This window comes from Mus caroli, unplaced genomic scaffold (assembly GCF_978045245.1).
Source record: "Mus caroli unplaced genomic scaffold, Mus_caroli_1 scaffold_7, whole genome shotgun sequence".
In the NCBI taxonomy this organism is placed as follows: domain Eukaryota; kingdom Metazoa; phylum Chordata; class Mammalia; order Rodentia; family Muridae; genus Mus; species Mus caroli.
In genome coordinates this window covers 119,095,697-119,123,590 of record NW_028227262.1, presented here as the reverse complement: position 1 = coordinate 119,123,590, position 27,894 = coordinate 119,095,697, and the positions used below count along the sequence as shown (strand labels likewise).

The window sequence follows — 27,894 nt, the reverse complement described above, 5'->3', positions numbered from 1 at the left end:
GTGTTCCTGCACACCGGCACACGTGAGTACAGGTGATCATGCAGGCCAGAGGCACTAGAACACACGGGGCTGCAGTTGTAGTGACTGTACTGCCTGCCATGGGTTCTGAGAAACACTCAGGTCCTCTACAGGAGCACCATGTTCACAGCTGCTGGCCCATTTCTCCAACCCCTGGAAGCCTGAGAAGAGCTAACAACTCTTATCTTAACTGCTACTACGTCAGTCTTGCTTGTAACCACAGTGTGACAATGTGTAGTTCCAAAGACACCCTGTCACTTACTTTCTTTTGTCACATGCAAATAATCTGCCAGCTACTCTTTGGCTATGGCAAAACTGCCTACTTAAAAAAAAAGGCCGGGCGTGGTGGCGCACGCCTTTAATGCCAGCACTCGGGAGGCAGAGGCAGGCGGATTTCTGAGTTCGAGGCCAGCCTGGTCTACAGAGTGAGTTCCAGGACAGCCAGGGATACACAGAGAAACCCTGTCTCAAAAAACCAGAAATTCTGCCTGAGAATCATGGACTCAAAATACTGTATTTCTTTTACTTTTTTTTTTTTTTTTTTTTTTTAGATTTATTTATTTATTATATGTGAGTACACTGTAGCTGTCTTCAGACACTCCAGAAGAGGGCGCCAGATCTCATTACGAATGGTTGTGAGCCACCATGTGGTTGCTGGGATTTGAACTCTGGACCTTTGGAAGAGCAGTCGGGTGCTCTTACCCACTGAGCCATCTCACCAGCCCCTCTTTTACTTTTTAAATCTTGAAATAATGGTCCAGGTTATAGCCCAAGCTAGTCTTGAACTTTCACATTTTGCCTCAGGCTTCTTACCATGTATTTTAGGCATGTGCCACATGCCTGGCTAGTTACCCCTCCTTCTTGATACCTTACTTAAAGTATTCTAATGGGATACATTTGTCTAAGCCATGGAGGAGAACCTGGGACTCACGGACCCTATGACGAGTGAGAGGAGCAGCAGACTGAGAAGCTGAGAACTACCATCTGTGTGGGAGAACTGACATAGACAGGAAGAGGACTCTTTTCTAGGAGAGAGAGAAACTGCTGCACAGATACTCTAAGTAGCGTCAAACACACAAGTGTTTTCTGAAGACCATCTTCTTGTCTCCTTTACAATACTAGGTACACAATATACTGACAGAAAATCTTTCTGGGAAATAAAATGGAAACATCTTAGAAACATACTGTTCCTTTACTTTACTACACTGATTAAATGTGGAAAGCTATACATAATCCCAAGAAAACTGTCATCTCTACCCTATATATGCACCATTACTTTTAATGATAATTAATTTAAACATTCTTATGAATAACCTCAGTTGATAGTTTGATATAGTTCAATGACTGGCACGAAACACATTTTGTCTTTAAAGATTTATATATTTTTGTGTGTGGGTGTGTGTATGACTGCCAGTATGTATTATATGTGTGTCTAGAGCCCATGGAGGTCAGAAGAGGACATTAGATCTCCTGGAACTATAGTCAAAAGTGGTTGTGAGTTACCATGTGGGTGCTGGGGATCGAACCCAGATCCTCTGGAAGAGCAACCAATGCTCTTAACCAATGCTGAGTCACCTCTCCACCCTACAACTTACATTTCTAAACTTGGCTGTCCATGAATCCATGTGATCGAGAAGCTGTCTATTCATAGTCACTCTTGCCCAGACCTGTTTAAAAAACAAAAACAAAACAAAAACCCTTCAGAAACACTAATATTCATTTAACTAGCATTTAGTAAATGTTTTTTATTACTAATTCACGGATGTTGTTATTGTACAAATATATCTTTAAAAGTTCTTTATGTTGGTAGGGTTTGTATGTGTGTATGTGTTTTGCTTAAGTACAAAGTAAAAATATAAAACTCCATATGATATTAAATAAATGAAGTACAGATTCTCAAGTGTATGAATTTTAAATGTAACAGTCTAATATATGTTAAGTACAATAGATACTTGAACATTTATTATTTTTTATTTTGGTGTAGTGCAAGCGATCAACCACAGTGCCTGTGTATGCTACTCTACCACTGAGTTACATGCCCAGCCTTTGAGAGCCTTTTTTCTAATGATCATGGCATGGTATTTTAGGCAGGGCAGATTATTTAACTATGTATCATACAGTGTAAACATTTCAAGCAAAAGCTAGTTCACTATGAATGCCAAATGTTTCTAACCATTAAAAGACTAGCAAGATAAGTCATAATATATTAAATCATTTTTATTTCCCCTTTACCTCTTCTGCAGCTTGCTTAGAAATGAGGTCGGCTTCATCTTTGTTAGCACATGGGGCCTGTGATCTACAGGCAAGCTGATACTGAAACTTCTTTAAGGTTTGTGCATAATCACCCACAGAACGACTGTAATTCCAGAAGGTAGGGCTGGTAGAAGGAGAGGTGGAATCTGGGCTCCCTGAAATGGAATTGAAACTGTTTTAGCCCTTACAATATATATATATTTTTATGTGTCAGTAATAACTGAGAGATGCTGGGCACCTAGGAACTAGGCAACCCCTGACAATACTCAGGGAATCAGAAGATAAGAATCCCTGCCTCCTTCCCACACTGTACTCAAGGAGTCAGAAGATACAACCTGAAGCATCTCCCCTGGCCTCAACATTGTCTTCTCTTTGGAGATTATTGGTTCCTTGTGTTAAAAATTAAAAACAGGGCTGGTGAGATGGCTCAGTGGGTAAGAGCACCCGACTGCTCTTCCGAAGGTCCGAAGTTCAAATCCCAGCAACCACATGGTGGCTCACAGCCACCCATAATGAGATCTGATGCCCTCTTCTGGAATGTCTGAAGACAGCTACAGTGTACTTACATATAATAAACAAATAATAAATAAATAAATAAATAAAATTTAAAAAAAAAAATTAAAAACATATTCTGAGCAGTATCAACTTAAGAGGCCCAAGCAGTACGAATGGCTGAGAGTGTCTATTTTTGTTGTAAAATTAAACTTGCTTTATTAAGACTTTTACTAATTCAGGGAAAACCAAATGTTTGGAAGTTCCTCTGAATGGAGCACCAGCAGCACTCTGTTAAAAAGCCTTTTTCAGCCGGGCGTGGTGGCGCACGCCTTTAATCCCAGCACTTGGGAGGCAGAGGCAGGTGGATTTCTGAGTTCGAGGCCAGCCTGGTCTACAAAGTGAGTTCCAGGACAGCCAGGGCTATACAGAGAAACCCTGTCTCAAAAAACCAAAAAAAAAAAAAAAAAAGCCTTTTTCAACTTAAGGCTATACAAATTGAACTTTACATGGTAGCTGGTAGTAATTCCTGTGTTGATTAAAACCTTCTGTGGAAACATAAGACAACGGTGTCTAGGAGCCCATGCCCATCAGTGCCCCTTTGAGACTTACGGCCCTTAGGACTAGTTAGCTTGTATTCCCAAAGAGAAGATGAACTCTTGTAGGGTGAGGATGCTTTCTCTTCTACCAGCATGTAGCATGGCTAAACAAACACGCTCTCAACAATGAGTACACATATGAAGAACTTATTCTTAGAGTGTGAGAAACAAGGTCCCCATCCAGCCTGCTCAGAATAGACAAAACTGCTAAAACTGAGAATCATGCAGATTACTAGCAACCGAGACTCCAATGTAAAATTCAACACTACAAAAGCTTAGGTATTTATTTCGTGTCCAAGAATTACAGATAATTGAACTGTTGGACCAACTTTGAAAAAGTGGGCTCAGCATCACTGATGTAGGAAAAAAAGGATTGGAAAAAAAAATCTTAAAAAAAAAATCAAGTAGATTTAAGAAAAGCTAAACTTTAGAGTCCAAAGTGACTAAAAACAACTGAGCTGAGAGATAACAAGGTTGTTCTTTTCAGAAGATTGACAGATCACTAAACATGGAAGAGCTCACAAGGAAGTCTCTCTTTGTAACCCTCTTTGCATTGATGCATTTGGGCAAGCTCTCTGGTGGATTACTGCAAGCAGGGAGGCTGCAAGCAGGAAATCAAAGGAAACCACTATGGAGGAAGCTGCTTGCAATCACGGTGACCACGTGATACAATTTCCTCTAACCAGACCCACGCAGCATGCATCTCCTAAGCTAATGCACAGAGACATACAACTCAGCTACCAGAAAACACTTGGAGTTCATGATGACAAAACAACTGGACAGATCCAATTTCCCCAATAGCCTGATCTCTTTAATAAACATGCCACACACACATTCTAGGTTAAAGAAGGCAAAAGAAATGCAACTAAATGGAGCAGCCCACATCAGATAAGAAAAAGTAAGTTCCACAGGTCATCACTGGGTCAACTGTCTAATAATATGTTTGAGTTCCAGTGGTATTGCAATTAAAAAAATCATCCAGAAGTTGTAAGGAGAAACGTCCCGTCCTCAGGCTGGGACATGTGAAGTGTCACAAGGGTCACAAGGGCTACACCTTGTTAAATGACTCCCTGTGAGCCAGTGTGTAGCTTCTCACTCCTGGAAACCGAGTTGTGACTATGGACTTGGAATCATCTATATGAATTATTTGCTAGCTGGATGTTTGAAGAACCTAAAATATGATGCCTAAGGAGCAACAGCATACACCATACTTAGAAATTAACTTCTAAAGACCATTCTCCTCTAAAAAGAAAAGAAAAGGAAACAAAACTTAAAAACAAAAACCCCAACAACCCAGTCTCAGGAAAGCCAGAGCGACTTCAGAGCTAGCCAGGGAGAGTACAGGATGGAGCTTTTTATTTTGTATATCTAGAAAGTGAGGGGGTGGGGCAAGAATGACAGGCAAAAATGGGAAAGGTGGGGCACAGATGGATAAGACAATGTTCAAAGAAAGATACCAAGAATACAGACACCATTTCTTTCTCTCTCTCTCTTTTTTTTTTTTTTTTTCAGACAGGATCTCACCTTGTAGCCCTAAGCTATCTTGAACTCACTATATAGACCAGACTAGCCTATAACCCAGAGACCTGCCTGCCTCTACCTCTGGAGTACTCAGATTAAAGGCATGTGCTATTAAACCCACTGACGTAGTACTAGGGAAGCTGAGGTAAGTGGATCCCTGGGGCAGCTGCCTTGCCAGCTTAATGTAACTGCCACGTTTCAGGCCAGTGAGAGTCCACATCAAAAGCTACAAGAGTGAACAGCACCGGAGGAAGGACACTTAAGGCTCAGCATATGAACACATGTACAATGGGCATAAATACACGCACAAATTCCTACACACAAATGTATGGGGGAAAATATAGATGGGATGATACAATTAAAAAGTCCCCAAACTGACAGGCTTATAATTCTAACACTCAAGAGACTGAGTCAGGAACCATAAGTTTGAAGATTGCTTGAGTGACATAATAAATTCTAAGCCAGCCTGAGTTTAATAGAATGACTCTGTCTTAAAAACACAAAGATTAAAAAAAAGTCCCCATTAGAACACAGCAATAATTTTGAAAGGAATTTTGAACTAATGTTAAAAGCAGCATTAAAATTTATAATGGATATTTACATAGCCTGAGAGTAGGTTTGCAAAAAAAATTATTAATTTATGCAGAATATTTAAATTACTTAAAGCTTACAAACACAGCAGAGTAGTTAAACGTATAGAAATAGACAAAGACAGAGAGACCAGAATTTAGAGTCCATGTTCTTTTCAATGTGTCAGAACCATTTATACAAAAATGACCATAGAGCCTCCAAGCAAGCCTAAGATTAAAAAGCCTTCCCCACAGAGAAAGAAAAGAAGCCCCAAACATTAATAGATAGAGATCAGAATCTCTAACCTCAGCACAATTAACTTAGGAGGAAATAAAGATAATAACTAGGTCTTGTCAAGCTTGACAATGAAAAGCAACAACAATAATACTTACAAACATCGATAACAATACTTCTAAATGTGAAAGAAAAATAAAAAGGAAATGAAAAATATCTGAAAATCATAAAAGATATGTACTAGCTGTTCTTTGTGCTACTCTATAATTTTCAATACACTTCAAATATTTCAAAGTTTCAAAACAGAAGAAAGTAACGAGATAATATTGATCTGTTTCCTTGACATTTGTGGCACTTGCAGGCAGAATTAAATTAAAACCCCCTAGAGAGATTGCAAGCGACACCAAGAGCCATGCTCCAGTCCCTTGGCTTCCTCACCGTGGCCACGCTTTTGCACCTAATGTGTTTTCTGTGCAAGTTTCCTGGGGGGATCATTACTCAGTTCAATAACCTAATTTGGTTTCAAATAATTGACTTTGTAATAATCAAATCCACCTCAAATAGATTAAGACTTGCTAACACTGTTTCCCTAGGTAAACTATATGCTTTAAGGAATTTTTAGGAGACAAATTTTATAATGTTATTAAAAACCAAATCAAAGCCACCTCCCCCCAAAACCAATAGTACTTTTAGGGACAATAATGCTTTTTGCCAACTCCGCCTTGCACATCAATCTTCCAAAAAGACTAGTAAAGAGCTATCGTTTGAAAAGCTTGCTATACGCTGCTTCAAAACATACACAGCCACAATTTGGAGGCATGCTATCTCATATGAAAGGGCTTTTAAACTTTGAGCAGAGAAAGACTTAAGATTGCTCAGGTCTTAACGGCCAAAGTTTAACAGTTAATCAAGTATTAGTTTAACGATTATGTAAAGTAACAACCAAAATATGTAAATAAAATACGGTACCCAGCTTCACTCTATGCTGTTTCTCTTCCTCACTTCTAAGGAACGTGTCCAAAGTTCTCAGGTCTGTCATGTAGTCCTCTTTGTCTGTGGGTGAGTTGTAGACCGTGGGTGGAGAACGATAGCGAGCTCTTAATCCACTGCTCTCCACTGGGCCCACAGTGGTAGGGTATGGAGAAGAAGGAGACAGACTAAAGCTGGCCAACTACACAAAAGCAAAGAATGGGATTTTACTTTAAGTTCACATGCAAATATTTTTAATGTTTTTTAAAATATTTATCTATCTACCTACCTACCTATCTATCTATCTCTTTATTTATTTAATGTATATATGAGTTACATTGTCGCTCTCTTTAGACACACTCGAAGAGGACATCAGATCCTGTTACAGATGGTTGTAAGCCACCATGTGGTTGCTGGGATTTGAACTCAGAATGTCTGGAAGAGCAGTCAGTGCTCTTAACCACTGAGCCATCTCTCCAGCCCTATTTTTAATTTTTAAAAGTAACACACACAAACTATCCCTGAAATCCTGGCACCCAGAAGCTGGAGGCCAGAGAGCTGAGCTCAAGACCAGCCTCTGCTACCCGGACAATGTGAGGCAAGCCTGGCTACACGAGACCCAACCTATCTAAAAAACAACAGTTAAAAAAAAGAGAATTCAACGGAGGACAGCAAGATGGTTTAGCTGGTACAGGTGCTTGCCATTCAAAGACACAAGCCTGACAACCTGAGTGTGACCCACACTAATAGAAGTTATCTTGAGCATTTTTTCCATTCTTAAAATGTATTTAGCACCTTCCGTGCTTGCACACAATTCGAGTACTTTGGAGATGTAGGCAAGAGGATAAGGATAAGGTCCATCACCCTCAGCTATACCGTGAATTTGATGGTAGCCTGAGCATGAGTCTGCCTAGGTCTCAAAACTATAAAAAAGAAAGGAAAGGAAAAGCTGGGGCTGGAGAGATGGCTCAGAGGTTAAATAAAGAGCACTTGCTGCTCTTTCAGAGAACCCGAGTTCAATTCCCAGCACCCATATGGCAGCTCACAGTTAACTGTAACTCCAGTTCCAGGGGATCCAACAACCTCACACGGACAAATGTGCAGGCAAGACACCAATTCACATCAAATAAAAAAATATATATTTTCTTTTTAAAAAGGAAAGGAAAAGCAGCAGCAGTCTTGATTCCAATTGTGCTGGAGCAGATGGCTGAGACATGGGATGCCAACTGGGACAAACAAGGAGACTGTGTACAACAAAGTTTTAAAAACTATTTCTCATTCTCTTATTCTGTACATTCAGATTTCTTCGAGTTTTGGGCTGCTGAAACCAATGTTATGAATACCACTGTACATAAATCTTTGCTTGAACTTTTTGTAACCTTAAATAATTGTTCTTATTACATTTACGGAGGGTGGGGCTCATGCTCGCCTGCATGTGGCGCTCCTTTGCGCCACAGGGCAGGTGTGTCGGTCAGAGAACAGCCTTTTTTGGCGTTCGTTCTCTCCTTCTACCAAGTGGGCCCTGATGATCAATTAGAGCCCCCGGGCTGGTGGCAAGCACCTTTATGTGGTCAGCCTGTGCCAGGCTTTCATCACTTTTTTTATGGAAGACTCTCAAACTGAAACCATTTGGCCAAAGCACATACTCCTTTAAAATATGTACTTCCAGCTATTAAGTGACAATGTCACTGTGTGTCATATTTCTGTCAGAAAAGGATGGGGGGTCTGTTTTGGTATATGTTCATCTACAACTACTTTAAACTGCTTCTTCATGTTTATGATTTTCCCTCTCCTTTTGGACTGACTTCCTTATCGTGTATGCATGTGGGTACCTGTGTAAGTTGGCCCCTCTTCTTGTTTTCAGGCAGGGCTTCTGTTGCTGTTCTGTTCTCTGGCTCATTCTCTAGTCTTGACACAGGAGTGCTGGGGTAACGTGTGCCACTGTCACCAGCTCCTTAGGTGGACTAGTGACTGAACTCAGGTCACCAGATTTACAAAACAACTTAAAAAATATGAAAATCAGGGCAGGAGGGACGGCTCAGCAGATAGAACCCTTGCTGTTCCTGCAGAGATCTTTGGTCCCCAGCACCCACATGGCAATTCACAACCACCTGTAACTCCAGTTCCAAGGGCTCGGATGCCCTATTCTAGCCTCTATGGGCACCAGGCACATATACCTGATGTACACACATACACACAGGCACTTATACCTACATACAAAATAAAAATCTTTTTTTTTTTTTTTTTTTTTTTTTTTTTGGTTTTTTCGAGACAGGGTTTCTCAGTGTAGCCCTGGCTGTCCTGGCACTCACTTTGTAGACCAGGCTGGCCTCGAACTCAGAAATCCGCCTGCCTCTGCCTCCCGAGTGCTGGGATTAAAGGCATGCACCACCACGCCCGGCTCCCAAAATAAAAATCTTTAAAAAAACGTATATATTCATAAAACTACGGTATTCTAAGTAGAAGTTAAATTATTTTTGAATAGTAGGATTATAAGCAATTTCCTTCTACCTTATTTTCTAATTTTTTATAATGATCATATATTTTTCTTATGAAAACCATTTTAAAAAGCAATACTCAGAAGGGGAAAGAATATGATCAAAATATATAATTTTTTTCAAATGAAAGGAAAAAAACCTATTATTTTCTTTAAAAAAAAAAGTGACACTAACTTGTGGGTTATGAATTCTAACTACACATTTCTTATAGTATTTAACTTTTACTAAACTAAAAATTGTATAACTTAGTACTGGGTAAGTAGCAGCATTTATTTTTCATTTCAGAGGAGTATCATGTAAAACATTAGGGACAGACTGCTATTTTCTTCTTGGCAATCTTCTCTCAGCCAGTACCTAGAGGTCTTTGTCTAACATGGCAGTAAGGGCTTCCCACAGACTGCTTCTCTTCTGATGCCTTTCCTGCAGCCTTATGCCCTACAGAATTTAAATTTCTTTTCTTTTTTAAAAAAAGTTTTTGAGACAGGGTTTCTGAGTAGTCCTGGCAGTCCTGGAACTCACTCTGTAGACCAGGCTGGCCTTGAACTCAAGATATTGCCTCTGCCTCCTAATTGCTAGGATGAAAGGCATGCGCCACCACTGCCTGGCCAGAATTAAAGTTTCAGCCTACACATTTTGTAAGGGACATCCTAAAAAAATTTAGACCAGTGCTGATGTCACTAAGGAAAAAGATTTCTACCCATGACACAGCAAGTGTCCACACTGCAGAAGCAAGCCACATGAGGATCCCAGGTTTGAGCTCAGAGGATGTGCGTGACAGAAAGGGTTAAAATTCTCCAAGAGAAAGCGAAGCCTTCACACAGACAGCTTAAAAAGGGAAAACATGCACCGAAGACTCATATTACCCTTCAAGCCTGCTGAAACCAGCTGGGGACCACTATGCTTTACCACCCCCAAAATGTCCATGGTTGAAGAACTCTGACTGAGGGACAGGAAACTTGCTTTCTTTTCTGGCTCTTCATGGATGATTCAGACAAGCAACTGTCCTTCAGTTTCCTCACCACCTAAATGCTAAGTCTGGACTCCCGGGGTGATCCTAGTGCAATCCCCAATTCCGAAGCAGCATTACCAGGCAAACAGAAAGAGTCATTACCTTACTGTAGCCACTGACAGGCGAGTAAGTCACGCCAGGGCTGTAAGAGCCAAGGCCTCCTGACGACAGGCCTTGCAGTTGAGGGCTATACCCAGTCATACAGCTGGTGGCAAACTTGGGACTGGTACTGGGTGAACGAGATGGGCTATAACTTAACACACTTTGACCTTGAATCGAAGGGGAAGGTGGAGATGGAGAGATTTGGGTTGCTGCCAAATCACGGGGAGGTGTAGTCTGCACAACTAGAAGGGAAAGAAAATAAATTATTACATAATATTTACTTGCTTTCTTGTTTTTGTAGACTGGGTTTCTCTGTGTAGCCCTTACTGTCCTGGAACTCACTCTGTAGTTCAGTCAGTTCAGGCTGACTTCAAATTCTTCCTGTCTCTGCCTCCCAAGTGCTGGGATCAAAGGCTATCAATATATATTTAAATTGAAACAAAAATTTAAAAATTAGGTTATGTTATGTAACTCAGGCTAGCCTTGACCTTAAACTCTTCCTGCCTCAGTCTCTTGAGTATAAATAAAATTATGAGAGCAGATTTAAGGGCTCAGCACAATGGCACGAGCTTTTAATCCAAACACTTGGAAGGCAGAGGCAGGTGCATAATAAATACAAAATTAAGGAACTCAATCCCCCACCCCACCCCACCCCCGCCTCCCAAGTAGAAAAAAACTGCAGGCTCTGGCTATAAAATCACACGAAGCATTATTATACAATTACAACTAACTGGCTGTTCACTACTTCTACAATGTTTAAAAGAGTAAAATATATTTGCACAATGTTATTTGATGTTCCACTCAATTCACAGAAATAACAATGATAATCCTATCAGAATTTCCTATAAACTGGCTTTATGCAATAGATGGCCTTCTAGCTCAGTCTATAAAAAGGGAAAACAGATAAAGGACTACCCCCTGCTCCCCCAGCTCCCCTCCCCCACAATACTTACCAGCCTGTTTCAGCCCTAACAGTGCTTGCTGTCCGGGGCTGACTACCAGACTTGTTGGTGCTACGGTATATTTGAAGTATCTCCAAAAATCAAACAAGGCATTAAGACTGAAGAGCGATGCGAGTGCGAGTTCTGCAAGAAAGCGGTAACTTTGTTATTAAGATACTCCCCTCACTTACCTGGGAGCATGTGGAAGTCAGAGGACAACTTGTTGGTTCTCTTTTTTCACCATGTCAGTTTTGGGGATCAAACTCAGGTCACAATGTCTGGTACCAAGTGCCGTAATGGGTAAGTTACCTCTCCAGCTCCAATTTATTGTTATTATTATTATAGATTTATTTATTTATTATATGTAAGTACACTGTAGCTGTCTTCAGACACTCCAGAAGAGGGTGTCAGATCTTGTTACGGAGGGATGTGAGCCACCATGTGGTTGCTGGGATCTGAACTCAGGACCTTCGGAAGAGCAATCGGTGCTCTTACTCACTGAGCCATCTCACCAGTCCTCAATTTATTATTTTAAAAGCAAAATGGTCCCAGTTTCATTTTGGCTGGGGAATAAAAATTGCTTCGTACTTTTAGCAAATTAACATAAAAATTAAAAACTATTTTCTTCTTCCTCAAAGCAGATACCACTTAGAGTGGCAGACGCAGCGGATTTACTGGTGAGTGTTAAACTATTACTAATTCTTGTAACTGCGCAACACAGTTCTTCCTTGCATTTTAGTTGCCAAGGGAGTGTTCGAGAGCCCCCAGCTTACTAGTGAGCCATGATTCTTACACCTAAAGACCCCAACTCCTTTCCCTTTCCATCTGCCACACCCACTCTAATTAGAGTAGAAACAAACTCACAGTTATTTTTATGTGCACGAGTGTTTTGACTACATGTATTGGATCTCCTGGAACTGGAGTTGGTTATGAGTCACCATGTGGGTACCAGGAACCAAACCTGGTACTGTGCAAAAGCCAAAGTGCTCTTAACCTCTGAGTCATCTCTCTATTCCTGGATGATAGAAACCCCTTCACCCCAAGACAGGCTTTCTCTGTGTAGACCAGGCTGTCTTTAAACTCAGAGATCCATCTGCCTCTGCCTCCTGAATGCTGTGATTAAGGGTGTGTGCTACCACCACCAGGCTCTCCAGGGCTCTTTATATCCCAAGGATGACTCTGGTGTGATCCTGAAGCGGAGGGTTTTCAGGCGTGGCAATGGTGAGCCTTACCCCCTCCCGTGCTTTATTTTTCGTGGTGGGCCTCCTAACTTCCCAACTCCGTATTGTTTATAGCTTTGACAAAGTTTAGAGAGGTGGTCTCAGGTGCCAGGCCGGCCTCCATGTCTGATTCCTTCTCCCTTCCAAGTACTGGGACTAGATATTCTGCCATACCTGGCTTCTATTTTGGTGTGTTTTTGTTGTTGTTTGTTTTTGAGACAGGGTTCTGCAATTTATCCCAGGCTGGCCTCAGATTTGAAGCAATCCTCCTGACTCAGCCTCCTACTAGAATGTTCTTTCCATAAAAGGGGTTACCTCGTTCCTTCACTAGACTCATGACTTTGGGAAACTGAGTAAGAACTCATTATTTGTCTGAATAAAAGAATGAATACTAAGCTGAATTAAATTTACAAGCAAGTTTTCATATGTAGTAAATCTAAATTACAGTGGAAACTACTTACCGATATACCAGAGGGGCCAGTATGTCACATTATAATACGTACTGATTAGCTTTCCAGTCCTGAAAAGATTAGACAGGCTTTTCAGTTATTTAGAAAAATAAATAAATAAATAAATAACACCCCCACCACAAACAAACCAAACACTTAAAACCAAAACAAATATAAAAAGCCACGGTGCCAGCCAACAATAGTTAAAGTTTTCACTTGTGGGCTGGATTAACTTACATTTCAGTATAAATCATTCCAGCCATGGATACATTCAGGAGTCCCCAAGCTAAAACCACTTTCCTAGTTTCTGTTTCTTTTCTCATCTTGATGGTTCTGTCAATAAGGGAAGGATTGGGGCTTATGTCTCCTTGCATCTATTCAAAGGCAAAAAACAAAACACAAAACAGCCTGAAATGAAAAGAAACTCCTCTTAAGAAATCAAAATGTCTGTTGTAAAGTAACTGCTCCCCCCCCCAACTTTTCCTCTTCTTTAAAATTTCTCCCCAACTCTCCCCTTTAATATTAGTATATGAAACTTTAATATTAGTATACACAACCCTGAAATATCTTTTTAGGTACCACAGAAAAATCAGCAGGGAACTTGCTGGTTATTTCAGAGAAGCTAATGGTTCCAATAAATGAAAATGTTTTGCTACATAATGTAATGGTTTGTTATTAAGTTCGCAAAGAGTTCTTTTGTCTCTGCTTCGAGTTACTACATCTAGATGAAGACACACCAGATACCAATTTTTGTCATTACTGTGTCGGCCCTAACCTTGACCATGGAGTGAGGCTTAGCATCTCCTTTTGGTGATGAAATTGTAAAGCTTTTCTCACGGGGTGGACGGGTACTATACACGTGAAGAGTCAAGAGAGAGTCGGGAACGGGAACACGTGCGTTCAGTTTGGGTAACTAAAACTGTCATCTCCTTTGTCTCGCTAGGCTCAGCTCTGCAATCACAGACAGGGCAGCTCCCGGGAGTCATATTCTAGAGCAGATTAGCATCCTTCCAGCCTTCCTGCCCCGCGCCAAAACTCTCGTCGGAGAGCTTCCCTCCCTGGCTACCTTAGTACGAGCTTTATAATTATCCTTCATGTGTCTTTCTTCCCTTGCACTACAAGTGGCAGGATTCCTGGCTACATCATCCCCTGGCTGAACCCCAGGCAAAACTTTAGGTTTGGAACTCTGAGGGAACAGCACGGACTCCATGTCCAGGAAGCACAAGACAACCCCCCCAAACGCACCATGTTCTTCAGCAGGAAGCCGTGGACTCGCGCCACTCCCTACTGCACATGCGCAGAGCCAAGCCTAAGGCGGCGGCGGGCAAGCCGGGCTACAGTTACCGGAAGAACCGGGCCGTCTCTTCTCGCGAGAGGGAGAGGGGTGGGGCAGAGGGACCCGAGCCGCGATCGTTGCCAGGGGAACGCCCTCGGATTTGTGGCTTATGCTTAGCTGCAGGAAAAGGCTGAGCTGCAAAATTCAGACCAGATTCTGAACACTTAGTAAAAAGTAATGATTGTAGCAAGCTGAAGTTTGGATATTACTAATTGTAGCTTTATTTAGGGCCCCCTACGGCTAATTGGTAGGATACAAGCATGCCTGATGTGTTAGACACACTCAGCAATGACAAAGCATTTTTCCTCTTTTGAAGTGTTTTTTCCCTCAATTGGTTTGACCCAATGTAAATTCTCAAATATCCACCTTATGAGGATGCAGCATTAGGAAGAAAAACTGGAACATTCTATTGAAGTTGTTGGTGGTTTGGGGGTTAAAAACAAACAAACAAACAAACAAACAAAGCTCCACCTTTGCCCTGAATGTTCTTTGAAAGAACTGAGAAAAGAGTCACCAGGGAGGTGAGTGGTTTTCCTTAGTAGCTAGTGCAAGTTCCGACAATACGCCATGTGTGAAGTACGAGGCAGGGATGGGGGCTTGGCTTTCTGGCTATTGCTCTAAAGAGCTTTGCCTGTGTCCTGCAGGTGGGGACAGGGAAGCCCGAGGAGGCAGGTACAACTCTGGAAGAGCTTTCTTGGGAGTGGCAGCACTGGCCCAACTAGTGGCCAGTGTAGCCAGTGCCTGGAGAAGTGTGCCAGCCAGGCCTTGGTACATACACGCCTTTTAATCCCAGCACTCGAGAGGCGGGGGCCTCTGGAGTTCCAAAGCTAGCCATAATGACATTGTCTCAAGATTGTAACTAAATATCAAGATTAAACAGAAGAAAATGAAGTTTCATTGGGTAGTGCATAGTGTATGCTCTTAAAGAGCTAATAGGTTTTTAGTGAGTTTTTTTTTTTTTTTTTTATCATGTTTATATTGTCTTAGTACAATGCTTGGATCTGGACATAGATTTGGAGATGAACTAACTTGACAATTGTTCCAAGAGAACAGGTTCAATTCTGTCAGTATACAGTCAAACCCAAAATGACAGCTTCTCGTTTCTCCACATGTAAGTCTATCTAAAAAGGCCCAAAGATTGATTTATTATTGTACATAAGTACACTGTAGCTGTCTTCTGACATACCAGGAGAGGACGTCGGATCTCAGTACAGGTGGTTGTGAGCCACCATGCGGTTGCTGGGATTTGAACTCAGGACTCTCAGAAGAGCAGTCAGTGCTCCTACTTGCTGAGCCATCTCGCCAGCCCTTGGTGTGCTCTCTCTCTCTCTCTCCCTCCTTTCCCCCCTCTATCTCTCCCTCTTTTTTTGTTTTTTTGTTTTTTCGAGACAGGGTTTCTCTGTATAGCCCAGGCTATCCTGGAACTCACTTTGTAGACCAGGCTGGCCTTGAACTCAGAAATCCGCCTGCCTCTGCCTCCCAAGTGCTGGGATCAAAGGCGTGTGCCACCATGCCAGGCTTTATCTCTTCCTCTTAATGTAACCCATAAACTAATAGGTATTTCTTCCGGGCTTAAAAAACACTTGCCACACTGAAGTTGATAGTTACCATTATGTATTATTAGAGTTATCATAACCAAATATCCCAGAACACCAGTGCCTCCTTCAAAAGAAAAAATTAGACAATACTTAAAAAAAAAAAAAAAAACCCACTAGACTTTGTTCCCACACAGAGTTTGGGAAGATGGAGTCTCAGACCAGGATGTGAGCAGGGCTGGTTTCTTCTGAGACAGGTGGTGTTGGCTTGTCTATGGCTTCATCTTATGCTCTTTGGTGGCCTTTCCCCTGTGTTGGTGAATTCTTGGTGTCCTTTTATTTTCCTTGAGACTACAGTAAGATTAAGGCTCCACCCTCATGGCCTGATTGAACCGTCTTTGAGCTCTTGAGGAATTTTCTAAAGAGACTTTATTTATTTTGTGTGTGATTGTGCCTACGTGTGGGTGCACATGTGCCATAGTGAGGGTGTGGAGTCAAATTCTGCTTCCACCTCGTGGGCCCCAAGGATCGAATGCAAGCCACATGCCTTGGCATCGTATGCCTTTACCTACTGAGCCATCTTGCTCTCTCTCTTCAATACTCTTTTCTGGCCTTATCTCCAAATACAAGATGGGACTGAAGGTGTTAACATTAAAGTTTAGGGAACACTCAGTGTGGTCTGGAAGGCACTAGAACTGTGTATGTTAATTTACAATGGTGTGGTACACATTGAAAAAGAGAGAAAGAGACTGGTTAAAACCAAAACCTTGAACACTTAAAGAGATGGCAATAAAGGATAAGGACATTTCAACCGCAGACGCAGAAGGAAGTATATTGAGAAATACCATCAACTCTCCTAGAGGTCCTTTAGATAGATCTGCCCATCTAAGGCACCTAAGAACATGTATCAGTACCTGCGACAGTGGCTTAAGTCTATGTCATAATTGGTTGCCAGGGAAGTTGTCCTAGGTCACGGAGGGAAATCGTTCCCGGTCACCTTCATCCCTTTGAGCATGTTTATTTTCTAAGCAAGAAGCTATCATGGGACACCTTTTGTCTTTATTTTGGGAGGTGGATCCCCCTCCCATACCTCTCGGTTTCACCATGCCCAGTCAGGATGCCGAGTGCCGGAAGGATGACTCTTGCGGGACAATAGGAAGTTTCCTGCTTTGGTACTTCATCATCATACTGATCCTCATGTTCTTCTCTCGCGCTTCCGTCTGGGTAGGGAATCCTTTTTGATCTAAATCACATCTCTATGGGGTCTTTCATTAACTGCATTGTCTGTAGTTTGATGTATTTTAAGGTTTTTATTTTGTTTAATAAGTGAGATAGCCCCTAGGCATGTTGGTGGCCCAGGCCTTTGATGCGAGCACTGGTGAGGCAGAGGCAGGCTGGTCTCTGGGAGTTTGGTCCAGTCTGGTCTACAGAGTGAGTTCTAGGATAGCCAGGGCTACACAGAGAAACCCTGTCTTGAAAAACAACACAAACAAATATGGCGCAATCCCATGCTAGAGAATCTAAAGCTGTTGAAAGGGATAAAGAACAGGAAAACCACTCTACTCCTGTAGAGATAAACACTGTGAAGTTTGTTACTCTTTTCCTGCTTTTTCTCAGTATGTCTGCCTTTGTCTTTGTTTAGTCTGCTTCTATTGTATGTATTTTCATATCTTGATGTTTAAACTTAGATATTTTGTGAATGCTTCCGCATGCTATAGTCACTCTACAGCACTTCTTTTTTTTTTAAGATTTATTTATTTATTTATTATATGTAGGTATACTATAACTGTCTTCAGACACCTCAGAAGAAAGCATCAGATATCATTACAGATGGTTGTGAACCACCATGTGGTTGCTGAAAATTGGACTCAGGACCTCTGGAAGAGCAGTCAGTGCTCTTAAACACTGAGCCATCTCTCCATCCCTCTACAGCACTTTCTATTGTATAATTTTTCTGTCTTGTACTATAATATAAAATTTTGCAGTTGAAGTTTTAGATTGTTTGCATTCTGTTCATATGCTGTGTAATGCTGAGATAAATCTCTCTACTGACTACTAATTTTCAAATCCCTCCTCTAACCATGTCATTCTATAATCAAAGGTGTAAATGTTATTGGTAGAGCACAGGTAGGATTTGGGGAGTAGTTAGAATGCAGCAATATGTTTTCTGTATAAAATTAAGGTACAGAACTAAACTAAACAGAGCTAAAGTCACAGATCGGCAAAAGAAAATGCTAGAAGCTTAGGGGTGTCATAGTCCACTTTATCATCAAGGCTGTGGCCCTCAACATATGATGAGCAACCAACCTCTTATAAATTGCTGACGCAGAATCTTTTCTGGCCATTAATACTGGGCTGGTGATTAATCAAGCTACTCCCACTATTTAGCATTACAGCCAGAGCCCACCACTGCCAGTGGCCAGCAAGATTGAGTGTTCCATCAGTTCTGGATGGAGGAAAAGAGAAGGTTTGTTATTTCAGTGCCAGGTAGATTCCATTATAATAATAAAAAAAGTCTCTTTCCCCTACTACCTCCTGGCCAAGAAGTTTTATCTGAGGTCTAAATGCTTCCTAAGGTAAATACTCTGCCAGAAGGAGAGTTAGAATAGTGATAGCTTACGTGTGGCTTAGACTCCCTAGCTAAGTATATTGAATTTGGCCTGGCAAGAAAAGCTACTTTAGAAAATTAACAAAAAATTGAAATTGATCACTGGAATTTCATCCTGAAGACTGTTTAAGAGGTCTAGCTCTTCAGCTGTTCTTCAGTTCCCTTGTTCACATCAGCAGTCTGGAGTCAGAGAGCTATGTGAAGGACCGTAGGGGAGCTTGGGGTCCAGCCTTCTGTCTGTAGGCAAGGGTTACTGCTGTTGTTGTTGTTAAGGCCCAAGGAATTTAAGTGACTTGTCCAATGTCACACAAGTGGTTAGTGACAGAGTGACAGGAGGAAAATGGATCCAGATTTCCTGCTGTACTATTTGTTTACTTCAAAGCATAGTTTGAGATGTTGAATTCGATCTATTCAGCCCTGATTAAACCCTTAATTATCTTAGAGGTTTCGCCTTTCATTTTGTGTCCTTGTGGCGGCTACAGTTGTTTGGCAGGCTTCTCCTGAAGGGTCCCAGATTTGAAATCTGAGAACCATAGGAGAGAAGGTCATGGCGGATGGAATTTTCCCCTCACTTTGAACTTCTTCGTTTTCTCTGTGAAACTGTAGGCCTTTATTTACAGACCTTAAAGCATCGGTACGCGTGGTAGAAACGTGGTGGTCGTTATCCTCCAACATGCGACGTGCTGATTACCCCTGGATTTGTCACTTTTTAAAACAGATGTGTGCTCTCCTTTTGTTTTCAGAAACGAGCTGCTCCGTTCAGGTAGCCTGCTTGTTTAACATCTGCTAAGACTGCTGGTGCTGGCTTTATTTTGCTGGATCAATATTAATCTGGAATCCTTATTTTTTTCCTAAGTAGAAATTGAGTTTAGAAGGAGTTGACTGGCATGAGGAGATGGCAGAGCTGAAGGGGGGGGGCAGAGAGAGAGAGAGAGAGAGAGAGAGAGAGAGAGAGAGAGAGGAACCACTGTCACTGCTTTCCCTCACTAAGTCACACAAGGACAGTTAATGAAATGCTTGTGGTAACCACATCACATAGATTCCACTTAGTTTAATGCAAAATTTTTTTCGTTTGATTTTGTGGTTATATTTTGATTTGACAACTAATGTGGAAGCTCTCTGTGGTGATTATAAATCTAATGATACAAACCTAACACTGCTTTTAAACACCTTTTCCCTTCAACTATAAAAGTACAAACCACACAACACAGGATTACAGGACCACGGATTAAAAGAAACAGGTACTGCCCAAATTGTGTGAACATCACATCACCAAGTGCCATTAACTTCTAGGTTTACACATCCAGTCTTTAATAACTCTCTTCATACATGTCAGAGTTAAAATATGTGCAGAGCTCTAACACATTAAAAAAATATATATATATCTTTAAAGAGACCTTCAGTCTCAAAATATTCAGAGAATTGTTACTGTAATGAAGGAAAAAAAAGGCAAGAAAATGCTCTATTAAAGACAGAGAAGAAGCAATGAGGGATCTTAGATTTTGCTGCTAGAACTATTAAAATCTGTGCCAGGTAGCATACACGTATGATGCCAGGACTTGGGAGGTGGAGGCAGGAGGTGCCAGAGGTTCAAGGTCATTTTGGCTACTTGGTTAGTTCCAGATCAGATGGGCTATATGAGACCCTGTCTCAAAAAGCTAAAAATTCAAAACTAACAACACATTCAGGCTTTCAATCTAAGTAAGTTTGACCTTCTGTGCAAATCATATTCTGTAACTATAGACAATTTGAAAAAAGAAGGATTAAAATCACCATTTTAACCACTTAAAGCCAGCTGTTGCTTCATACGCATTCCATACATATTTCCCTTGAAGGTCTTTAGCTAACTTGTGGTTATTACATATAAACTTGCATCTTGATTTTAGCCTAATGAACATTTCCTTACATTATAACATACTTAAGATATTTACAACTGCATCTTGTATGACCACAGCATAATTCAGTTAATCATTATTTACTTTTGAATTTAAGTTCTATGTTATTCTTTTTTTTTTTTTTTTTTCGAGACAGGGTTTCTCTGTGTAGCCCTGGCTGTCCTGGATGGAACTTACTTTGTAGACCAGGCTGGCCTGGAACTCAGAAATCCGCCTGCTTTTGCCTCTCGAGTGCTGGGATTAAAGGCGTGCACCACCACGCCTGGCTCTATGTTATTTTTAATTATACTATAATGAGTATTTCTATGTACAAAGCTTTCTGTGTAGTTTGTTTGTTTGTTTGGTTGGTTGGTTGGTTGTTAGGTTTTGTGTGGGAAATTACCTCCTGACAATGAGTTCCCTGAGAAAGAGTGTCAAATGTGTTCATGAGTGCCAGGCTTGGTGGTACTTCCATAATCCCAGAATCCAGCAGGTTGAAGCAGGAAGATACCATATTCAAGGTCATGCTTCAGCTACCTAGTGAAACTTTTGTTTTGAAGGGAAAAAAGTATTTAAGTCAATCCTGATACTGTTGCTTCCTACATGTTAGGGTAACATAGAACTTAACATTCAAAAGTAGACCATGTCAGATGCAATTGTAAATATCTTTTGGTGCAATAATTTTCAGACTCAGAAAATGGAATGCTAATGTGGAGATGAGGAGAGATTACTAACAGAGCATGCAGGAAGACAGAGCATGGGGGAAGGCAGGAGGTGGAGCTATGGAAGAAACCCAGCTCTCCTGGTGACCAAGCTCACTAATAGCACTTTATGGTTGCCTACTGGAGCAAAGCTGAAAAACAATCATATATAGATAACAGGACTTCTTATGTATTGTAGCCCAAGTTAGCCTTGAACTCAAGATCCTCCCATCCGAGCCTCCAGACAACCACTGTGGAGAGCTTTGTTTTGTTTTAGTTGTGGATTTTTTTTTTTTGGACAGGGTTTCTCTGTGTAGCCCTAGCCGTCCTGGAAGTATCTCTGTAGATCAGGCTGGCCTTGAACTCAGAGATTGGACTATCTCAGCCTCCCAAGTACTGGGAGTAAAAGTGTGTGCCACCCCTCACCCCCACCCCCGGCTTTTTCTAAAATTTTTATTATATTTTTTTACTTCTTGTGTATGTGTCTACACATGTGTCTGAGCATGCGCCTGTGGAATGTGCATAAGGTACACATATGGAGGTCAGAGAACAACTCTTGGGACTCCCGAGTCCCAGGGATCAAGCTCTGGTCGTCAGGCTTATCGCCATGTGGCTTTACCCATTGGCCCATCTTGCCAGGCCCCCGGTCTGTTTCTAAATGAAACTGGTCTGTAATGTAAGTGATTGAAAACCTTGATTACCCCCGGAGTGGTATTTTCCCTGTGTCTTTGCTTGGTTTTGCTTGGTTAAACCATTTTGGTAGGGTCTGCCATCCAAGCCTGGTCTTCTGAATTGATAGTGGAGCTGTGTTCCCCCTAACAAGACCTCCATGTGCACTCGTTTAACAGGGCTGACTGTTTAAAGTTAGACTTTAGGGAAGGGCCTTGGGCCATGGTTTAATATGATGGTTTAATAGATGTTAACACAGTGCAGCTGACAGAGTCCATCTTACTGTATCTCTGAAACAGATGTCTGAGAGCAAACAGGACGAAGACAGTGGGACCAGTGCTTCACTCAGTAAAGGTGAGAGTCGGGGTGCTTGGAGTCAGGCTCTGAGAGAGGGTTGTGTCACTGAGTGTGGAGAGCAGATAGCACAAGTGAAAAGCAGAGAGGTTCCAAGGCCTCATCACGACAGCAAAGACCATTTCATGAGCTCTGGCAGAAACTACAGATTCCTGCCCCACAGGACTCGCTTTGTTGTCATGTCTCACCACTTGCCTTCACAAAGCTTTGTGAATAGTCAAATTTGTGTGCCTACAATGTTTATAAAATATACTGATATGAAAGATCTCTATCCCACAGTTTATAAGGAAGTATACAACACTCTTTGTGTTAAGTTCTCAATGGACTACTGATTTCACACACAATGTTCTTTGTGATTTTTGCTAAACCCTCCCTCCTAGGCTATCCCATAATTACAAATTACTGGGCGAGTGTAGTGTTAGCATAAATGTCGTCATCAAAGTTAGGAAGCACCACAGAGATGCACGCTGGAATTCAGCGTAGTTGTCCATGCAGTTTCTTGGTTGAAGTGAGTCATAACTTCAGAACACTGGAATAATACTTTTTAATTTTGAGTTGTTAGTCACAATTTAGGCTGCAGGCATGACAATTAAATTTACATTAGAAACACATTTTCCATCATTTTCTAAGCCCTAAGCAATCAGTGAAAGCATACACGAAGTCCTTACTTTTTGCTGGTTTCCAGGTAAATGCTCACTCCAATAATGGTTTTGAGCTGGCAACATATTGTCAGGGAACAGAGTTGGAGACAGATGTACAATAATAGCCCATCCTCACATAGTTCTTCCAGCACCAAGATAAACAGCTTTGAGAGCATACAGCATAATAAACCATAGCAAGATAATTAGGAAATTATGGGCATTAAGTAATTATCACCTTTTTGGTAGATTGATTTAATTGTAAATTTGTGTAATTTGTTTAGTAATGATGTTCAACCATCTCACAAAATTTCCAAAAATTTATCAGTATTTTTGAGCTGGTACAAACCAACATCAGCATAGAAAAGAACATGGACAGAAGAGGGAGGCTTACTGCTACCCAAATCACTCTCATACATACACTAGAGTCATTGAGACTTCAAGATAAAGGGGGAAACGTCCTTCTCTGGAGACTTTCCCATCTGTTTACAAAAGTCCAAAAGTGATATTAAGAATGTATGTGACCCCTCCAATCCTCTGAGGTTGGGGTACAGTACTGGAAATGTAGTTGTTTGCTGATCTTAGTTAGTGGTTACAAAAAGCATTGATTTAACACTAGTGATCCCACACAGGGATCTGGGTAATGTGAAGTTGTCAGCCATGGCCCAATCATTTAGAAAAGTTCCTATAGTTTACTGAACCCACAGTCATCAACCTTCAAGACTGTGTATAGTAACTTGTTTCCCTACCCTGGTAAAGACTGGCCATAAGAAATGGTGATGGTAGCCGGGTGTGGTGGCGCATACCTTTAATCCCAGCACTCGGGAGGCAGAGGCAGGCAGAGAAACCCTGTCTTGAAAAACCAAAAAAAAAAAGAAAAAAAAAAAGAAATGGTGATGGGTGGTCAGGTGACTTATTTGTTTATTTGTTCATTTATTTAAGATAGGATCTCCCTTTGTAACCCTATCTGGCCTAGAACTCAACTTTTAGACTAGGCTAGCCTTGAACTCATAGAGATCTATTTGTCTAGGCCTCTTTGTCCCAGAGTGCTGGGATTAAAGGCATGTACCACCACCTCCAGGCTTCACTAACCGTTCTATAGCAACCTATTAATGACTGTTAGTACTGTTATTGCCTTACTTGTTCATCTGTTTTGTTGATTAGCAAGCAAAGAAACTTCCTGTAAGCGACAAAATAGAGAAGGGTCCTGGGACTCTTCACTGGTGATGAAGAAACCAAAGCAGAACCAACTTTCCACAGTAATCGATTCCGAGGTGGCTTTGGTCAGTGCCTACCTTGAACAAAGACGAGTCAGGCGCCATTCCCAGTTCCACAGGGTGAATCAGATCCAGCAAGATAGTGACACCACTGAATGTGACAGCGAGGAATCGAACTCCGGAGTGTCTTCCTGGAAGGAGAGTGAAAGTGACCATCATCCGTCACCTGCCAATATTAAGAGGAGGAAGTCAGTGTCCAGGCAAAGGGATATGGAAAACTATGAAGTCAGACAAAGGCCCTGTCTCCACTGCAAAGCCATGAGAACCAGTGAGTGGCTGACACGTCACTTCCCACCAAGCGCCTCAGTAACAACCCCCATGAAGGGAGAGATTCAAGAGGAGAATTTGACACCTGGGGCCAACACAAAATTCAGCAAATTTTGAATTTGGCATCCTTACCTTGAAGTCAAAAAGAGAAGGCAAATAAAACATGGAAACCAGAGTTGTAGGTGAGGGAGATGTTCACAATAAAGCCTCTTTACTAATAACAACAGTATAATTGGAACCCAAGACCAATGTCAAATTTCAGACAAATTCATTGTTTAAAACAAGGTCAGAGAATTTGTTCATGCCACCATGGGAACACAGAAGACCTGTATCTTCTATGATTTTTTTTTTTAAGTCAAAAGAGCCCAGGGCAGATAGTCCATACCCCCAAGTATATGTATTTTGTTTATGTCTATGAAACAAATATGAAAGCTCTTTGAAAATATATTTATGTTGAGAAACCACTTAAATCTACTCATATGTTTTGATTATCTGACTGACTAAACAAATGAGGTGGCTAAATGAACCAGGTGGGTTTTTGTCATTTTTCTTTTGTTTTGTTTTTATAGTTGAGGTGATTCTGTTAGAGCTGAGTCCACTAAGGGCTGCTGAGGACAAGGAACTGAAGGATCTGGACTGTGATCTTCTTTCTAGAGTTCATCGGGAACGGGGAAGCATGGGACTCAGAAGGCAGCTGGGCCACGGCTTGCCCTGGCTGGTTGTCCCGAGATGATGGCAAGGGTTAAAACTTTTCTCCCTGACACTTAAGTTAGAAGAAAAATCTTATTTGATGCTATTACAATAGAGACCATAGAGGCACTACATGAGATAAGTGATGTAGGGGAGGGTGGGAAGAACCATTGGAGGGAAACTTCTCAAAGAGGATAATGGATCGTCCCTGCTAAACTTACCTAACACTGTCTTTTTGAGACAAGGTCCCACTATGTAGCCTTGGCTGGCTTGGAACTTGTTATATAGACCAGGCTGGCCTCAAACTTACAAAGGTCTATGTGCCACAGCATTCTAGGTACTGGCTGTGAAGTTACGCTCCATCACTCCAAGCCTCTGACATGATTCTTGAGGAGCTGGGACTCAAGCATGGTCATTACCAACTTAACAGGGTTCTTGTGCTAAACCAGCTCAGTAGGTCGCTGACCGAACAGGACCAAAGTTGAAGCCTAAGTAAGAGGAGGACTCAGAAGAGCCTGCCTGAAGCTCGGTGAGAGAGAGGGCCTTTACCACAAGTAGCTGAAACCTGGGCATACTCAATTTTCTATTTAAGTTGGGGACCCTAACAATGAGGAGTTCAAGGCCAAGATGGATGGGTAGCTATTCTATGGGTCATTTTTCCGATGACAGGATTCTGGTCATGGGGATATTGTTCAAACAAGGGTGTAGGTCCTTGGAGAAGGACTTGATTGCCATCTATGGTAGATGATGTAGCCTGACACTGAGGACTAAGGCTTTCATAAGGGGATGGAGGAGGACAGAGACCACACAGCTGTAACTGGGCCCAGGATTCACCTCAGCAAGAGCTGATTCCTTAACTACTTATGACAAAGACTTTGGGACCAATGTAGGAGTCCACATTGGGGTCTAATGAGAACATTAACAGAAAATAAGAGGTAGAGCTGCCTGGAAGAACACATGCAGAGCATCCCTGAGGCTCTGAGTTTGATCCCTTGGACTGCATAAGCCAGGCGTGGAGGCGCATGCCTGTAACCCCAGCACTCCAGAGGTAGAGGCAAGAGGATCAGGAGTCCAAGGAGCTCAAGGTCAGCCCGGTGTCTGGAAGACCCTGTCTCAAAGCAAACACCATGTAGCAGAGGTGGCAGGTTATCTAAGGAGAGAGTTGTCCAAAACTAAATTGGGGAGCTAGGAGACTGCTTATGTAACCAACACAGCAAACTCTGGCTGTAGCTGGATGCTACCTTCATGTGAAGGCCAGTGTCACTCCCAGAGTGGGACGCTAGGCCAGCATGACAGTCTCTTCCTCAGTCTCTCGTAGCTGGATAGGATAAATGAGGTCTTCTCTAATGTTTATGGTCAATGCCTGTCATCTCTTTGGCTGGCTGGCTTGAGGGAAGGAGCACTTGCCTCCTTTTGGTGACTCATTCATGCTAAGTTTCAGAAATGACCCCAGGAACAACTGCATCAAGTATCGCAATTCTTTAATTTAGTTTTGGTTTTTCTAGACAGGGTTTCTATATAGCCCTGGCTGTTGTGGGACTTGCTCTGTAAACCAGGCTGGCCTAGAACTCAGACATCCTCCTGCCTTTGCCTCCTAAGTACTGGGATTAAAGGCATGTGCCACCACTGCCCAGCTAAGTATCACAAGAACTGAGAGGCAAAGGTTCCCGCTGAAATGGATGCAGGTACGCAGGAGCGCGTTTCAGATAGATGGGGAGCAAGATGGCAGGGAACACAGATTATCAGGTGGACAGTCTCAATCTCTGCTTGCCAGATTGTGACTTGAGTTGGAGCCAGTAGGATTGTCAGTGGTATTGTGGATGGAGATGACTCCATCTGCTGTCAGAAGCAGCCTGAAGAGTCCCCTAAGGCTTCTGGGGCCTTGACTCAGGTAGAACCAGATCCTTCAACTTCAGAAAAGGATAGAAAGAAAAGCTGGTTTCTGAAGCCGAGTTAGAGTTAACTAAAAATAGGAAAAAGTGATGTGTGTGTGTGTGTGTGGGTGTGTGTGTATGTGAGTGTGTCTGTGTGTGTGTCTGCGTGTGTGTGTCTGTGTCTGTGTATGTGTCTGTCTCTGTGTGTGTCTATGTGTGTGTGTGTGTCTGTCTGTCTTGTCTGTCTGTCTGTCTGACACCCCCAGGGCATGGGAGTGGGCTTCCCAGAGAAGAGCTGCACTTCACTCATCTTAGCGTTGGCCACAGTTATCACTGTGTTTCTTCGGTTACATTTCAAAGGTCTGCCAAGAACTCCCCTCCACCCTTTCTCTCTTTCTGATAAATGAGATTACGGGCTGACTCCGGTGATGCCTTAGAAAGTATAGTGATCTGAAAAGATAAAACCCAGAGCCACTGGGGTTGCCCAAGGGGCTCAGGACATGTAGTTTACTATAAATGGGGTTTTTGGTGAGATTCCTAGAAAATGATAGGTTTATAGAATAGAAAGGAGAAAGGCCTTAAGCAAATATTAATTGTATGGGATTCTCATCTGGCTGAGACTGCAGACTCCTAGGTAAGGGGTTCCATTTCCTGCTTATGTCCACACAATTTTCTCTGTCTTTCGTTCCTGCTTTGGGGTAAATCCAAGTAACAAGAACATACATGGTGTTAATGGCAACCATTTAGAGAATGTTTGCTATATTCTAGGCACAAGTAAACATTTGTAGAAACCATTTTCCACAAACCTGCACGAAGGTATTATCTTCAACCTGGCAGGTGATAAAACTGAAGCATGGGGTAGTTAACACATCCAAGGTCAGACAGTTGGTAAAGGTAACAGATCTGGTGACAGATCGCTAACCCCCATCACGACACAATATTATCCATTTTACTTCATTGCTGTACATTTGTTTGTGTGTATGTGTATGATCAGAGGTCATGATGGAGACCAGAAGACAGTTTGCTAGAATCTGTTCTCTCCTGCCACCATGTGGGTCCCTGGGATTGAACTCAGGTTGTCAGGCTTGGTGGCAAGTGACTTCACCCTCTGAACCACATCACCTGCCCCATCCATGTTGTTCTTTTTAAAGATGCACTTATTTTATCTTACATGTAAAAGTGCCTGAATGCACGTA

The 27,894-nt window shown here is 41.9% G+C and overlaps 2 protein-coding genes across 3 annotated transcripts in view; one reads left to right on the top strand and one right to left on the bottom strand.

The window, feature by feature from the left end:
- Tmem209 (transmembrane protein 209) overlaps positions 1–14,188 on the bottom strand; it is a 29,461-nt gene extending 15,273 nt beyond the window's left edge. The window contains exons 1-8 of the mRNA XM_021164760.3: positions 14,121–14,188; positions 13,113–13,249; positions 12,888–12,946; positions 11,219–11,350; positions 10,266–10,507; positions 6,657–6,858; positions 2,251–2,426; positions 1,614–1,685 (exon numbers count right to left, since the gene is read on the bottom strand). Coding sequence (XP_021020419.1) covers positions 1,614–1,685; positions 2,251–2,426; positions 6,657–6,858; positions 10,266–10,507; positions 11,219–11,350; positions 12,888–12,946; positions 13,113–13,249; positions 14,121–14,123 — 1,023 coding nt within the window. The 5' untranslated portion in view covers positions 14,124–14,188. The remainder of the gene's footprint in view (positions 1–1,613; positions 1,686–2,250; positions 2,427–6,656; positions 6,859–10,265; positions 10,508–11,218; positions 11,351–12,887; positions 12,947–13,112; positions 13,250–14,120) is intronic.
- A 93-nt stretch (positions 14,189–14,281) lies between these two features.
- Ssmem1 (serine rich single-pass membrane protein 1) lies at positions 14,282–24,641 on the top strand. 2 transcript variants are annotated; one of them, XM_021165327.2, is made up of 3 exons: positions 14,282–14,732; positions 21,898–21,952; positions 23,755–24,641. In XM_021165327.2, exons 1-3 carry the CDS (start codon positions 14,694–14,696, stop codon positions 24,249–24,251), a joined length of 591 nt encoding a protein of 196 aa, XP_021020986.1. In that variant the 5' UTR covers positions 14,282–14,693; the 3' UTR covers positions 24,252–24,641. The 2 variants fall into 2 exon arrangements, with proteins under 2 accessions (XP_021020986.1, XP_021020985.1); XM_021165326.2 differs by lacking the exon at positions 14,282–14,732 and adding an exon at positions 16,730–16,970.
- Positions 24,642–27,894: the final 3,253 nt, after the last annotated feature.